General features: G+C 46.1%; 1 protein-coding gene across 8 annotated transcripts in view; it reads right to left on the bottom strand.

Annotated features, from left to right (window-relative positions):
• PLEKHA7 (pleckstrin homology domain containing A7) overlaps nt 1-16,438 on the bottom strand; it is a 280,439-nt gene that overhangs the window by 128,595 nt on the left and 135,406 nt on the right. For all 8 annotated transcript variants that reach the window (XM_063946452.1, XM_063946455.1, XM_063946453.1 and 5 more), the window contains one exon: nt 1,066-1,149. In XM_063946452.1, coding sequence (XP_063802522.1) covers nt 1,066-1,149 — 84 coding nt within the window. The remainder of the gene's footprint in view (nt 1-1,065; nt 1,150-16,438) is intronic.

Genomic DNA, 16,438 nt, shown 5'->3' with positions numbered 1-16,438 from the left:
AATCTGTAACATAGAAAGGGGATATTTGCCCACCAAACCCACCTAGACAATAGACAAGAGGAGCTGATAGGGGGAAGGTCTCCCTGAAACTGATATTACAGAAGAGAGTAGCCAGCAATATCCAGACTCTGGGTCGATACCACTTAGGTCGACACAAATTGGTTAACACAACTTAGGTCGACACTAGAAATAGGTCGACACGAACAAAGTCAATATTAGGTGTTTTTTTTCTTTTCTTTTCATTTTTTGAACATTTTCATATTTTACGATCCACGTGGACTACGATTGGGAATAGTAATCTTGCCCGAAGCATGGCGAGCCATGCGAGGGGACACGGTGCACTAATTGAGGTTCCCGGTCGCTTTACAAATAAAAACGACACCAAGAAAACATAAAAACTCGTGTTGACCTTTTTCCATGTCGACCTTCCTCATGCCGACCCAATGGGCGCGTCGACCTATTTCTGGTGTCAACCTAAGGTGTGTCCACCAATTGGTGAAGGTGTGTCAACCAATTGGTGTCGACCTAGACACTGTCGACCCTGACCCCAGATCCGTACTCAGATGCTATGATTGGGGGCTGTGTACCCCATACCATGTTAGACACGGACTATGGGCCTAATTCAGAGTTGATCGCAGCAGCAAATTTGTTAGCTAATGGACAAAACCATGTGCACTGCAGGGGGGCAGATGTAACATGTGCAGAGAGAGATAGGTTTGGGTGGGGTGTGTTCAAACTGAAATCTAAATTGCAGTGTAAAAATAAAGCAGCCAGTATTTACCCTGCACAGAAACAAAATAACCCACCCAAATCTAACGCTCTCTGCACGTTACATCTGCCCCACCTGCAGTGCACATGGTTTTGCCCAACTGCTAACAAATTTGCTGCTGCGATCAACTCAGAATTACCCCCTATGATAGACTGATAAGGTCAGGAGAACACCTCTTATAACAAGCAAACAGGACAAAGTTCTGCAGAGATACAGATACCGTCACCTGAGAATGTCCTGAGGACCTGAACATATCCCCCCTCCCCTAAGAGCTGACCACATGAGAAGATACGTACTCGTCCCGTAGCTCGAACTCTGCATTCTCAGGAGAAATCTCACCCGTCACTGGGTGTGTGAATGTCGTCGTCCTCTGGTTGTGGCTGCAGAGAAATGAGAAATAAAACAGGTCAGGATTGATCATTACTCACATTCATCACTGTCGTAGTATGAAAGATTAACATGTCGTCTTGTAGATGTCACCAGTGACTTATGTTATAGCTGGCGTCCAGCTGCTGATTATATCCTGCGCCCTCTGATTACTTGTCCCCCTGCTGTAAGTGTAGTATCTCATACTAGGCACACAATAAAGGGGGACAGCGCCAGGTCATTCTCCGCAGCACCTTACGAGGCGGGATATCCTAAATACTGACAGATCCCGCTGTACAGAGATTTAGCTGCGTGTTATTTTATCACAGTTAAGTACATTGAAGACGTTTCTTAATCCCAGAAGATTGACAGCTGGGGGTGGACCGGATCTTCCATATTGCTCAGCCAAGACATCATCCCCATTTCATATCTATTCTCTAATTGGAACGTCTGCAACATTTACAAACATGCAAAATGCTGACTCTTTATTAAAACCCTCCCCCACCCCCCAACGCAGACAGAATCTGTGTCTGTTCAGGGTTTGGCTCTATAGATCTGATAAATTACAAAATCTGGGGCTCCACAGATTTTTTTTAACTACATGTCTCAGCATGCACCTGCAGAACTCGAGGCATGATTCTGAGTCGGACGCAGCGGCGTTGTCAGACGCAGTGGAGCGATTTTCTTTTCTTCTGTGCATGCGTCTAAATTGCGCTGCGCATACGCCCAGATAATGTGTGCACAGAGCCGGACTTGCAATTGAGGCGCACGGGGGAGATGCGCGGTGGAAGGAATGTGCTGCAGGTTCCTGGGTGGCAGTTTGGCGCATCCACGGACATGGTCTGTCTTATGGGCATGTCGGTGACAGTGGTTGTGTACACAGACGCTCAACCGCTCACATACTCAGAACATACTCAGATGGAGAATCTGGACCAGCTGCAAGTTTTCGATGTGTGGCAGACGGTGGCATCTAAAGACGCACCAACTGGTATTACATCGTCTATGGACACTGACAGCAGGGATCTCAGTCCTTGCACATTTGATTGCACAAATGGGACATACACCAGGGAAGATCTTTGTAGCAGCTTTGCAACCGCAAAAGACGTAGACGCGACGGGTGGTCTTCTGTTTGCCGGCGGTCGGGCTCCCGGCGCTCAGTATACCGGCGCCGGGAGCCCGACAGCCGGAATACAGAAGACCACCCGTCGCGGGTTCACTACGGCTGGCCGGCGGTCAAGGGGCTCATTTGCGCTCGCCAAGCTGTCGGTAAGCCGGCGGTCGGGCTCCCGGCGCCGGGATGCTGGTCGCCGGGAGCCCGACCGCCGGCCAGCCGTAGTGAACCCAGACGCGACACCACTGCGCCCCACTCCGAATCAGCCCCATAGTTCCACAATCGCTCCGAGAACCCAATACATCCCACCTTCAGCTCAGCTCCAGTATATTATACCGTGGTCCTTGTCCAGGACCAAAGATTGGAAACACAGAGGCTAAATCTTCCATTATGACCTAGCACAGTGATATCATCTCCAAACTGGATGACTCAGTGTCGCAATCACCGTAAAGACTCCTGATCCCTAATAACCTGTCTCACATCCCCGTGCTGGGAGGAGGGGTCTCCACACGCCCCCTCTCTCAGTTAATATGTAGGAAAGGATGCTGCTTAAACTTTGGACATGTTTCTCCACCCACCGCTACATGCAGCCCCCCAGGCAGAACCTCAGGGTCATGTCTCCCCAGTTCTGCTTTACACAGGGCTCCTTCATTCAGGACAAAGCAAAGAAATACTATGAAATATTTACATAGAAACGTTCTCAATTATTGAACAGATAGAGAACTCTACTGAGACTCCTATTATTCATCCTCTGCACCGCTGCAGCAAATACATGCAGAATGAATCACACGGAGGCGCAGTAAAACAAGTAACTGAATAGTTTATTCCGCCCCCGAGACCCATTGTATAGAAATTGGATTATGCATGTCTATAGAGTAGCATGTCTATCCCTGGTGGGAAATACAACTTTGTATTCTGACAAGAGACAGAACAATACCATGGACCAGCAGAAGACACCAGCAGGACACTACTTCCATGCACAGGTCAGATAGATAGATAGATAGATAGATAGATAGATAGATAGATAGATAGATAGATAGATAGATAGATAGATATTGCTTGTGAACGCACATCATCCCGGGATTTTTGTGAGTGTGAATGGGTACAGGGACAATTTCCCGGGACGAGCATCCCGGGATTTCAATCCAGGTCTCGACCTGGGTTGAATCCGGGACCGTCCCGGAAAGCTGTGCAGTGTGAACGGGTATACCGGGTCAAGGCGACCCGGCACCCGTTCTCTGCATAGGAGGAGGCGGTGCTTGGAGAAGATTATCTCCAAGCACCGCCTCCGCTAGAGTCAGAGGTGACGTCACCGCGTCGGCAATATGCCGGGTCGGGCCGCGAGTGTAAAAGGGTAATTCCCAGGAATGTGTCCCGGCAAATATACTGGGACACATTCCCGGGAATGACTTTCACTGCGAGTGTAAAAGGGGTATTAGTAGCTCAGTTATTTTGATTTAACCATCTGTGCTGCAGCCTGGATATCACTAAAACCTGCCCTGTTGGTGTGCCTTGAGGACCGTGGTTGGGAATGCCTGCTCTACATAATCTGTGACCCTCTTGGTGATTTCAGACTGGTGTGGATCATTAGATCGACAGTGTCTAGGTCGACAATGTTTAGGTCAACCGTCACTAGGTCGACAGGGTTTCTAGGTCGACATGTGCTAGGTTGACAGGTCAAAAGGTCGACATGAGTTTTTTTTGGGGGGTGTCATTTTCTTCGCAGAGTGACAAGGAAGCTCAATTAGTGCACCATGTCCCTTCGCATGCCTCGCTCGGCACAGATTAACGTTCCAATCGTAGTCCACGTGGATCGTTAAGTATAAAAAAGTTTAAAAAAAGGGGGGGGGAGTGAAAAACTCATGTCGACCTTTTGACCTGTCGACCTAGCACGTCGACCTAGAAAATTCCCTAAAATATTGGTACCTTTTTATAGCAAAATTGCTCTATTTTTATTTGTGAACGATACACACTATGTTTGTTGTTTCTTCTTTTACATGATTTCCAAAATGATGAACACCGGATTGAAGTTTTGTTTTTATCAGATAAGTGCCTAAGGCCAATTTTAATAATCCTGTGATCCACCTAATTAATTCCATTTTAACCATCACTATACTCTTTAGCGCTTGTACTCTCTACTACCTAATTTTACAGTACGTCATACTTGCCTACTTTTGAAAAGTAGTTTCAGGGAGATTGTAAATGTTAGCAGAATGTGTGGCACGCCATTGAGTGGGCGTGTCATGTTCCACCCAAGGGGCGTGTCTAGCTCCACCTATGGGCGTATCTATTTACACTCAGGGGTGTGTCCTGGAAAAGTGGGCGTGGCATCACAACTTCATATTATAAAACAATAAATATCTTTTCACACCCCCTCTGCACACACAATTACCAGCCTTACACATAACAGCCACAGTAGTGTTCCTTACACACAGTGTCTCCAGTACAGTGCCAGATACACATGATATACTACCCCCTCAGCAGTGCCAGATACACATGATATACCCCCCAGCAGTGCCATATAGACATGACATGCCCCGCAGCAGTGCCAGCTACACATGACATGCCCCGCAGCAGTGCCAGCTACACATGACATGCCCCCAGCAGTGCCAGATAGACATAATATGCCCCGCAGCAGTGCCAGATACACATGATATGCCCCCCAGCAGTGCCAGATAGACATGATATGCCCCCCAGCAGTGCCAGATACACATATGCCCCCCAGCAGTGCCAGATACACATGACATGCCCCCCCAGCAGTGCCAAATACACGACATGCCCCCCAGCAGTGCCAGATACACATAACATGCCCCCCAGCAGTGCCAGATACACATGATATGCCCCCAGCAGTGCCAGATACACATGATATGCCCCCAGCAGTGCCAGATACACATGACATGCCCCCCAGAAAAGCCAGACATGCCCGACAGAAAAGCCGCTTCCAATCGGCTACCGCTGCCCAGTGCACGGAACCCCGCGGTGGGAGACATTTACATAAAATACCATACATGTCACGATGTCGCCCGTGAAGACCCACCCCTGGCATTGTAGGGAGGGGAGCGGCGGAGAGTAGCGTCAGCCCTTCGGCGTGGGTACAGCGTACCCACTGCTAAATTCTTAAGGGTACGCCGTACCCACCCACTTGCACTGCTAATCACAGCCCACCTCAGCCATCATGCAGTTCCATAATGCAGTTTAAATTAATGAACTTACATTTTAATTGTAATAATATTATATACTACCATAGGGGTGAGAGAGAGACCACCACTCTGCTCCTGCCTCTACCTGATGCTAGTGACCGTCGATTTTTTACCTTATGCGTCCACCGCCACCCGCCCAGAAACCCGCAGTGGCCGGTATTGAAGTGACTCATGCAGGCCCCACCCCTAGCATTCAGGACTCTCATAAATGCAATCTGCGCATGCGCGAGTCCGGAATGACAAGGGGCGAGGCCAGTACCGTGACGTCATGAGGTGGGTGTCCTTTATTTAAATGCCGGCTTCTGCTCCCCACATTCCCGCCCGTTTTCACTCATTTCAAGGGGCCCGCACCGCGACGTCATGAGGTGATGTTCTTGACTTTATGAGGTGATGTTCTTCTCCCCACATACCCGTCCTATGTGGCTCGTTTCAAGAAGATGCCGCCCTTATCGTGACGTCGTCCGTGCAGGCCTCTCCCCCAGCATTCAGGACTCGCAAAAATGCAATCTGCGCATGCGTGAGTCCGGAATGCTGGGGGCGTGGCCCGCACGGACGACGTCATTGTAAGGGCTGCATGTTATTGAAAGGAGCTACCGTGGGCGGGAATGTGAGGATCCACTTCATGACGTCGTGGTTCAGGCCCCGCCCCCTGTCATTCCGGATCGCGCATGCGCAGACCGCATTTTCGGCTGTCAGCACTGAAAAACCGGGAGGACCCGGAGGTTTAGCGGGGCAGCGGGAGGGTCAAGTAAAAAACGGGAGACTCGATACTCTGTATCAGTCATCCAAATATAGAGAGGTGGTATTGTGCAGCTGTCCATATACAGATTAATATGACATACCGAGAGGAAACGTACACCCTCGCATCCATAAGCTACATTAAACACAGTGACCCTGTGCAGCTATCCATACAGACACTGATAATTATATACATGTGTGGCACAAGAGAAGTGGTACTGTGTAGCTGTCCATGCTGATAATTATACCCAGCTACAGTACAACAGAAGTGGCACTGTGCAGTTACCCATGCTGACAATTATACCCAGCTACAGTACAACAGAAATGGCACTGTGCAGTTACCTATGGCTGACAATTATGCCCAGCTACAGTACAACAGAAGTGGCACTGTGCACTTACCCATGCTGATAATTATACCCAGCTACAGTACAACAGAAGTGGCACTGTGCAGTTACCCATGCTGATAATTATACACAGCTACAGTACAACAGACGTGGCCCTGTGCAGTTACCCATACTGATAATTATACACAGCTACAGTACAACAGAAGTGGCACTATGCAGTTACCCATGCTGACAATTATACCCAGCTACAGTACAACAGACGTGGCCCTGTGCAGTTACCCATGCTGATAATTATACACAGCTACAGTACAACAGACGTGGCCCTGTGCAGTTACCCATGCTGATAATTATACACAGCTACAGTACAACAGACGTGGCCCTGTGCAGTTATCCATGCTGATAATTATGCCCAGCTACAGTACAACAGAAGTGGCCCTGTGCAGTTATCCATGCTGATAATTATGCCCAGCTACAGTACAACAGACGTGGCCCTGTGCAGTTACCCATACTGATAATTACACCCAGTTACAGTACAACAGAAGTGGCACTGTGCACTTACCTATGCTGATAATTATACCCAGCTACAGTACAACAGACGTGGCCCTGTGCAGTTACCCATGCTGATAATTATACACAGCTACAGTACAACAGACGTGGCCCTGTGCAGTTATCCATGCTGATAATTATACACAGCTACAGTACAACAGAAGTGGCCCTGTGCAGTTATCCATGCTGATAATTATGCCCAGCTACAGTACAACAGAAATGGCACTGTGCAGTTACCCATACTGATAATTACACCCAGCTACAGTACAACAGAAGTGGCACTGTGCACTTACCTATGCTGATAATTATACCCAGCTACAGTACAACAGACGTGGCCCTGTGCAGTTACCCATGCTGATAATTATACACAGCTACAGTACAACAGACGTGGCCCTGTGCAGTTACCCATGCTGATAATTATACACAGCTACAGTACAACAGATGTGGCCCTGTGCAGTTATCCATGCTGATAATTATACACAGCTACAGTACAACAGAAGTGGCACTCTGCACTTACCTATGCTGATAATTATACCCAGCTACAGTACAACAGAAGTGGCACTGTGCACTTACCCATGCTGATAATTATACACAGCTACAGTACAACAGACGTGGCCCTGTGCAGTTATCCATGCTGATAATTATGCCCAGCTACAGTACAACAGAAATGGCACTGTGCAGTTACCCATACAGATAATTACACCCAGCTACAGTACAACAGAAGTGGCACTGTGCACTTACCTATGCTGATAATTATACCCAGCTACAGTACAACAGACGTGGCACTGTGCACTTACCTATGCTGATAATTATACCCAGCTACAGTACAACAGACGTGGCCCTGTGCAGTTATCCATGCTGATAATTATACACAGCTACAGTACAACAGAAGTGGCACTGTGCACTTACCTATGCTGATAATTATAACCAGCTACAGTACAACAGACGTGGCCCTGTGCAGTTACCCATGCTGATAATTATACCCAGCTACAGTACAACAGACGTGGCCCTGTGCAGTTACCCATGCTGATAATTATACACAGCTACAGTACAACAGACGTGGCCCTGTGCAGTTATCCATGCTGATAATTATACACAGCTACAGTACAACAGAAGTGGCACTGTGCACTTACCTATGCTGATAATTATACACAGCTACAGTACAACAGACGTGGCCCTGTGCAGTTATCCATGCTGATAATTATACACAGCTACAGTACAACAGACGTGGCCCTGTGCAGTTATCCATGCTGATAATTATACACAGCTACAGTACAACAGAAATGGCACTGTGCAGTTACCCATACTGATAATTATACCCAGCTACGGTACAACAGAAATGGCACTGTGCAGTTACCTATGGCTGACAATTATGCCCAGCTACAGTACAACAGAAGTGGCCCTGTGCAGTTACCCATGCTGATAATTATACACAGCTACAGTACAACAGACGTGGCCCTGTGCAGTTACCCATGCTGATAATTATACACAGCTACAGTACAACAGACGTGGCCCTGTGCAGTTACCCATGCTGATAATTATACACAGCTACAGTACAACAGACGTGGCCCTGTGCAGTTATCCATGCTGATAATTATGCCCAGCTACAGTACAACAGAAGTGGCCCTGTGCAGTTATCCATGCTGATAATTATGCCCAGCTACAGTACAACAGACGTGGCCCTGTGCAGTTACCCATACTGATAATTACACCCAGCTACAGTACAACAGAAGTGGCACTGTGCACTTACCTATGCTGATAATTATACCCAGCTACAGTACAACAGACGTGGCCCTGTGCAGTTACCCATGCTGATAATTATACACAGCTACAGTACAACAGACGTGGCCCTGTGCAGTTATCCATGCTGATAATTATACACAGCTACAGTACAACAGAAGTGGCCCTGTGCAGTTATCCATGCTGATAATTATGCCCAGCTACAGTACAACAGAAATGGCACTGTGCAGTTACCCATACTGATAATTACACCCAGCTACAGTACAACAGAAGTGGCACTGTGCACTTACCTATGCTGACAATTATACCCAGCTACAGTACAACAGACGTGGCCCTGTGCAGTTACCCATGCTGATAATTATACACAGCTACAGTACAACAGACGTGGCCCTGTGCAGTTACCCATGCTGATAATTATACACAGCTACAGTACAACAGACGTGGCCCTGTGCAGTTATCCATGCTGATAATTATACACAGCTACAGTACAATAGAAGTGGCACTCTGCACTTACCTATGCTGATAATTATACCCAGCTACAGTACAACAGAAGTGGCACTGTGCACTTACCCATGCTGATAATTATACACAGCTACAGTACAACAGAAGTGGCACTGTGCACTTACCTATGCTGATAATTATACCCAGCTACAGTACAACAGACGTGGCCCTGTGTACTTACCTATGCTGATAATTATACCCAGCTACAGTACAACAGAAGTGCCACTGTGCAGTTACCCATGCTGATAATTATACACAGCTACAGTACAACAGACGTGGCCCTGTGCAGTTATCCATGCTGATAATTATGCCCAGCTACAGTACAACAGAAATGGCACTGTGCAGTTACCCATACTGATAATTACACCCAGCTACAGTACAACAGAAGTGGCACTGTGCACTTACCTATGCTGATAATTATACCCAGCTACAGTACAACAGACGTGGCACTGTGTACTTACCTATGCTGATAATTATACCCAGCTACAGTACAACAGAAGTGCCACTGTGCAGTTACCCATGCTGATAATTATACCCAGCTACAGTACAACAGACGTGGCCCTGTGCAGTTACCCATGCTGATTATTATACACAGCTACAGTACAACAGAAGTGGCACTGTGCACTTACCTATGCTGATAATTATACACAGCTACAGTACAACAGACGTGGCCCTGTGCAGTTATCCATGCTGATAATTATACACAGCTACAGTACAACAGAAGTGGCACTGTGCACTTACCTATGCTGATAATTATACCCAGCTACAGTACAACAGAAGTGGCACTGTGCAGTTACCTATGGCTGACAATTATGCCCAGCTACATTACAACAGAAGTGGCACTGTGCAGTTACCCATGCTGATAATTATACCCAACTACAGTACAACAGAAGTGGCACTGTGCAGTTACCCATGCTGATAATTATACACAGCTACAGTGGTATCCGGACTCCAGGTCGACAACAAAAAGGTCGACACACCTTAGGTCGACGCCAATTGGTCGACATGGACAAAAGGTCGACATGGACAAAAGGTCGACAGGAACAAGGTCGACATGGAACAAGGTCGACATGGAAAAAGGTCGACATGAGTTTTTCACAATTTTTTTCTTTTTTGGAACTTTTTCATACTTAACGATCCATGTGGACTACGATTGGAACGGTAATCTGTGCCGGGCGAAGCGGAGCGGAGCGAAGGCACCATGCCCGAAGCATGGCGAGCAAAGCGAGGGGACGCGGTGCACTAATTGGGGTTCCCGGTCACTCTACGAAGAAAATGACACCCAAAAAACATAAAAAACTCATGTTCCTGTCGACCTTTTGTCCATGTCGACCTAAGGTGTGTAGACCAATTGGCGGTGACCTAAGGTGTGTCGACCTTTTTGTTGTCGACCTGGAGTCCCAGACCCGCTACAGTACAACATAAGTGGCACTGTGCAGTTATCCGTAGTGATAATTATACACCGCTACAGTACAACATAAGTGGCACTGTGCAGTTATCCATAGTGATAATTATACACCGCTACAGTACAACATAAGTGGCACTGTGCAGTTATCCATAGTGATAATTATACACAGCTACAGTACAACATAAGTGGCACTGTGCAGTTATCCATGCTGATAATTATACACAGCTACAGTAAAACAGAAGTGGCCCTGTGCAGTTATCCATGCTGATAATTATACACAGCTACAGTAAAACAGAAGTGGCCCTGTGCAGTTATCCATGCTGATAATTATACACAGCTACAGTAAAACAGAAGTGGCACTGTGCAGTTATCCATAGTGATAATTATACACCGCTACAGTACAACATAAGTGGCACTGTGCAGTTATCCATAGTGATAATTATACACAGCTACAGTACAACATAAGTGGCACTGTGCAGTTATCCATGCTGATAATTATACACAGCTACAGTAAAACAGAAGTGGCCCTGTGCAGTTATCCATGCTGATAATTATACACAGCTACAGTAAAACAGAAGTGGCACTGTGCAGTTATCCATGCTGATAATTATACACAGCTACAGTAAAACAGAAGTGGTACTGTGCAGTTATCCATGCTGATAATTATACACAGCTACAGTAAAACAGAAGTGCCACTGTGCAGTTACCCATAGTGATAATTATACACAGCTACAGTACAACATAAGTGGCCCTGTGCAGTTACCCATAGTGATAATTATACACAGCTACAGTACAACAGAAGTGGCACTGTGCAGTTACCCATGCTGATAATTATGCCCAGCTACAGTACAACAGAAGTGGAACTGTGCAGTTGACCATACTGACAATTATACCCAGCTACAAAAAAACAAGAGAAATGGTACTGTGCAGCAGATAATTATACTGATTAACAAAACAACAGAGGAGGTACTGTACAGTCGTCCATGCTGATCATTATACCCATATACAAAACAAGAGAAATGGTACTGTACAGAAGTCCATACTTCTAAATATACTCCGTTAACTAATAAAAAAAGTGGTGATTGTGTGCTACAGAAAACAGAAGTAGTACTGTGCAGAAGTCCATACTTCTAAATATACTCAGTTAACTAATTAAAAAAGTGGTACTGTGCAGCTACCCATGTTGCTAATGATATCCAACTACAGAACAAGATAAGTAATACGGTATCCGTTCATATGGTCGACCATGTTATGGTCGACAGTCATTAGGTCGACCACTATTGGTCGACATTGACATGGTCGACATGGACACATGGTCGACACATGAAAATGGTCGACACATGAAAAGGTCGACATGCGTTTTTTAACTTTTTTTTCTTTTGGGGAACTTATCCATACTTTACGATCCACGTGGACTACGATTGGAACGGTAATCTGTGCCGAGCGAAGCGGTAGCGGAGCGAAGGCACCATGCCTGAAGCATGGCGAGCGAAGCGAGCCATGCAAGGGGACGCGGTGCACTATTTGGGGTTCCCCGTCACTTTACGCAAAAAACGACACCAAAAAAGTTAAAAAACTCATGTCGACCTTTTCATGTGTCGACATTTCATGTGTCGACCATTTTCATGTGTCGACCATGTGTCCATGTCGACCAATAGTGGTCGACCTAATGACTGTCGACCATAACATGGTCGACCATTCATACCGGAACCAAGTAATACTGTGCAGCTACCCATAATGATTATACCCAGCTACAGAACAAGAGAAGTCGTACTGTGCACTTGAACATTATTATTCACTGCAGAGTCATTGACACAAATACATCAACATTACATTTTGTAAATATGAACCTACATACACAGAGGTGAATAAAACCGATGCAAATACACCCACTGCATTATTGAATTACATGTTAATAAAAAAAGTATTACATTAGACTAGTTATAGCTATGAAAATAATAATTGTCCCAAGTAATTACAAAAAACTTCAATGGTCACTAGAGAAATTCCAGTAGTTAACATTAATATCCTACCAGTAGACAATAAATAATAATAATTAATAATGAAACAAGCTGCTTCCTCTCGGACCGCAATGGAGAGATGAGGGACTGCCGGATAATCCTCCTGTTTGTGCGCAGCTCGCATGCTGGAATTTCCCGGAAGGGGGGTGAATACTTTCACAGGGCCAGCGTGTGCGTTTATACCTTACCCTCAGCTGGCAACAAAACAAAAACTAATTAATACTTCATAATTGACTTGATGAGTCTGTACATATGAGAGGAATTTCCGTGGGAAAAACGGCGGCTTTACAGAAAAGGATGGAAGGACTATAGGTCACTGGGTGCAACATAGAAATACAGAATTATTTCATGTTACTGTACATTGAGCTGAGCTTACAGGGAATGGGGTACAATAGCACTGGTGGGGGGTGGGTGCGGACAGGTCACGGTGACATGAGGGGCAGTATTACAGCAACAAATTACCAATTACAATTTTTTTATTATAGAAAATTGGGGTGATTTTTCCTTCTAGCGGGCTGTAAAGATATATTCCTGGGAATACGCAGATGGTTTGCCTTCTCTCTGTACAACACACGTCTGTTATTTGCTGGACGGAACATACAGTACGGAACTATGGGAACATTATAAATATATTTGCACTTTGAGAGGTTCCCATGGTAACTATAAACTAGAGATCAGAGAAATATACTCCGCAATACAAAAGTCGCTGATGGTCTGTGGAAATGATAAGCAATGTATCCCAATATAAATGTTTACTGTAAAACCATTCCCTATTCCGTGGGGTTCCATTAATGCCACCATAATATTATCTCACAGCTTATTTTCTGCTGCTCAAAATTCTCTTTTCTCAATAGACTGCAAATGCAGATGGCCACTCAGGGTTCGGCAGAGGCCCAAAACGGGCAACCAGGGGGGCCAGCAGAGGGCCAAAACGGACACCCCAGGCGGCAGAGGCCCAAAGTCACAGTGTATAGAAATAACCTGAATTATTTACACATTAAAGCCATTTCTACTGTGAAACAGTTCCGGGATCGAATATGTATTGTCCCGTTATACCAGCTGTACCCAGTGCACGACTGAACAAATTAATCTGCTTCAGATTTCCAGTTACAAAATGTGTGAGACATGCTAGTAGTTATACACGGGTGGTCTTCAGTTTGCCGGCTGTCGGTATACCGGCGCCGGAATCCCGACAGCCAGCATACCAACACTTTTTCTCCCTCTTGGGGGTCCACGACCCCCCTGGAGGGAGGTTAATTAGCGTGCAGCGCGCCACCGTGCCCGCTGCGCGGAGAGCGCAGCGTGCCAGCAAGGGGCTCATTTCGCTCGCCGCGCTGTCGGTATGCCGGCGCTGGTATGCTGGCCGCTGGCATACCATACTACACACATATGACCAGGGGAGGATTGGGCATAGGGCTCACAGGGAAGATTCCTGGTGGGACAATGTATGTGTGAGGCCCCACCCCCTACATGATAGACAGCCAATCGGCACGCATTACACTGCACTGTCCCATTCATTCTGTTATACCATCTCTGCCGTACAGCGACTCTGCCATCCAGTGATGCTGCCATGGCTACACAGTATGTTATAACTCTGGTGCTGGCCATGTCGGGCCACTTCTACTAAATTTTCCAGGGTCACTTTTAGTTCCCAATCCGCCCCTGCGTGTTTACATGTGTTCTGCTCATCCCACACCAAAATCACATTATTCCTATACTTCTAAAATGGATTGTTCCTAGTAAGGGAGACGGTGCTAGTATTAATGCTGTGATAGAATGGAATGAGACTTCAGCAGTCAATGGAATAAGGAGATAATGTACCGTGAAGACGCAGGATAATACTACTTTCCCCTCTGTTGTTTAAGGTGGGGGAAAAAAAAATGTTTTCTTACAAATCACTCTTGAATCAGATTTTGTAAAGAGAGATGTGTAAACGGTCTTTAGTGATAAAACTAATGCTGCCACTTAGAATGACAGGCACATTTATACTGAAAACCCCTATTTACTGATGGAGCAGTAGTCAGGGGTTCAGTATGATATACCGACGGACACAATACCGACAGACATTGGCCTACAATCAAAATACTGACATGGTCGAAATACCGACATTCATTATGCCGACATGCTCAAAATGCCGACCGTCAGAATACCGACATCTGAACTGCCAACATGTCAAAATACCGACATGAGTTCTTGGGGGGGGGTTGGGGTCAATGACGACATAGACGGTGTCCATGTCGACCTAAGTGTACCACGCAAACTCGCATGGAACGCTGCGCTCACCATGCTTCGGGCACACACTATTATTTTCCCCCTCCAGGTCCACTGGGATGGTAAAGTATGAACAAATCTATGTTTTTTTGTTTTTTTTGGGGGGGGGATCCATGTCGGCATTTTGAACATGTCGGCATACTTAATGTCAGTATTTTGACCGTGTCGGTATTTTGACGCGTCGGTCAATGGGTGTCAGGATTAGGACTGTCGGTATTGTGTCCGTCAGTAAATCAACTGCTACCCGTAGTCAGGCCTGTGGACTCTGCGGGCAGGTAGCGACGCAATGTGTGAACTCCAACACTTCGTTATGTGCTGCAAATATGCAGGCCAACAAGTTTGTGCCACCTCGTCCAGTGCACACTTCATCCACGGTCCCTGGGCCATATATCGGGAACTAGTTAAAATAAAAAGGATTAAAAAGTCCAACTTCTTAACACTTCAGAATCTCCCTTTTATTTATCTCATCGTTGCAATATCTCTACTAAGTGACCACTCAGTTCAGCATCATATAGGCCTTGCACTCACAGAGGATAGAGGCTGTCACTATTAAATGGGCACTTTTTATGTTGCAGGCTATTCTCACACTTGTAAAAAGGTGCACCCACAAAAGCATGACCAAGCTGTTGCTTCAGCAATATATACTGTACACATGGAGACTATACTGGAGTACAGCAAAGTATGGCGAATCTCATCTGCTCTGTACTGGGTAACACTGCTGCCTGGTGAAAACAGTAAGCGGACAATTCTGCCAACATCATTAACATTCCACAGAACACAAAGTTTACTTTTCAGAAGTGATAGAACCCTGGCCCGGGCACATTATCCTCTTCAGAATCAATACAAACAAAATGAGAATGCCGCTAGGATTAACTTAATGGTTGTGATGTCATTTCAACAACGACAGTGCATGCAAAAGTCATTAGCGCCACCAATGAGCGAAGCCTCCAGTTGTTGTGCTACTAATTACATCAACAACATCAAAACAACTTCTCAATCTAAATGTAAATTCCAATTTATCCAGCAGTAACGAAGATTAAGGTTGTTTCACTTCACCCTCAGATACTGAAATGGTTCAGAAGATCCAGTCACTGACCCCGATCTCACCATATGCCACCGGGAAAGGGGCAAATAAGGTGGAGATCTCAGATACCCTCAGGTCTGATCAAAGCACCCTCTCTCCAGACAGACAGCACTGGGACAACAGCCGTCATTGTGTACTTCTCTTGCCTCTATACGCTATGCGGCACAAAACACCTGGCGCGAGTGGGATGCAGGGAGCAGTGTAGCATCTTTTCTACCTAAATTTGAATCTTAGTTGCACCGCAATGCAACGAAACCGCTTCATGAGACTTATGAATCCGTATACAAAGTCTGAAACTGTATACAAAGTACTGAAGTTTTTCTCAGACAATTAAAATAA

Source organism: Pseudophryne corroboree, chromosome 11, assembly GCF_028390025.1.
Source record: "Pseudophryne corroboree isolate aPseCor3 chromosome 11, aPseCor3.hap2, whole genome shotgun sequence".
Taxonomy (NCBI): domain Eukaryota; kingdom Metazoa; phylum Chordata; class Amphibia; order Anura; family Myobatrachidae; genus Pseudophryne; species Pseudophryne corroboree.
Note: the sequence above shows the minus strand (reverse complement) of the source record. Positions and strands in the feature narration are given on the sequence as shown.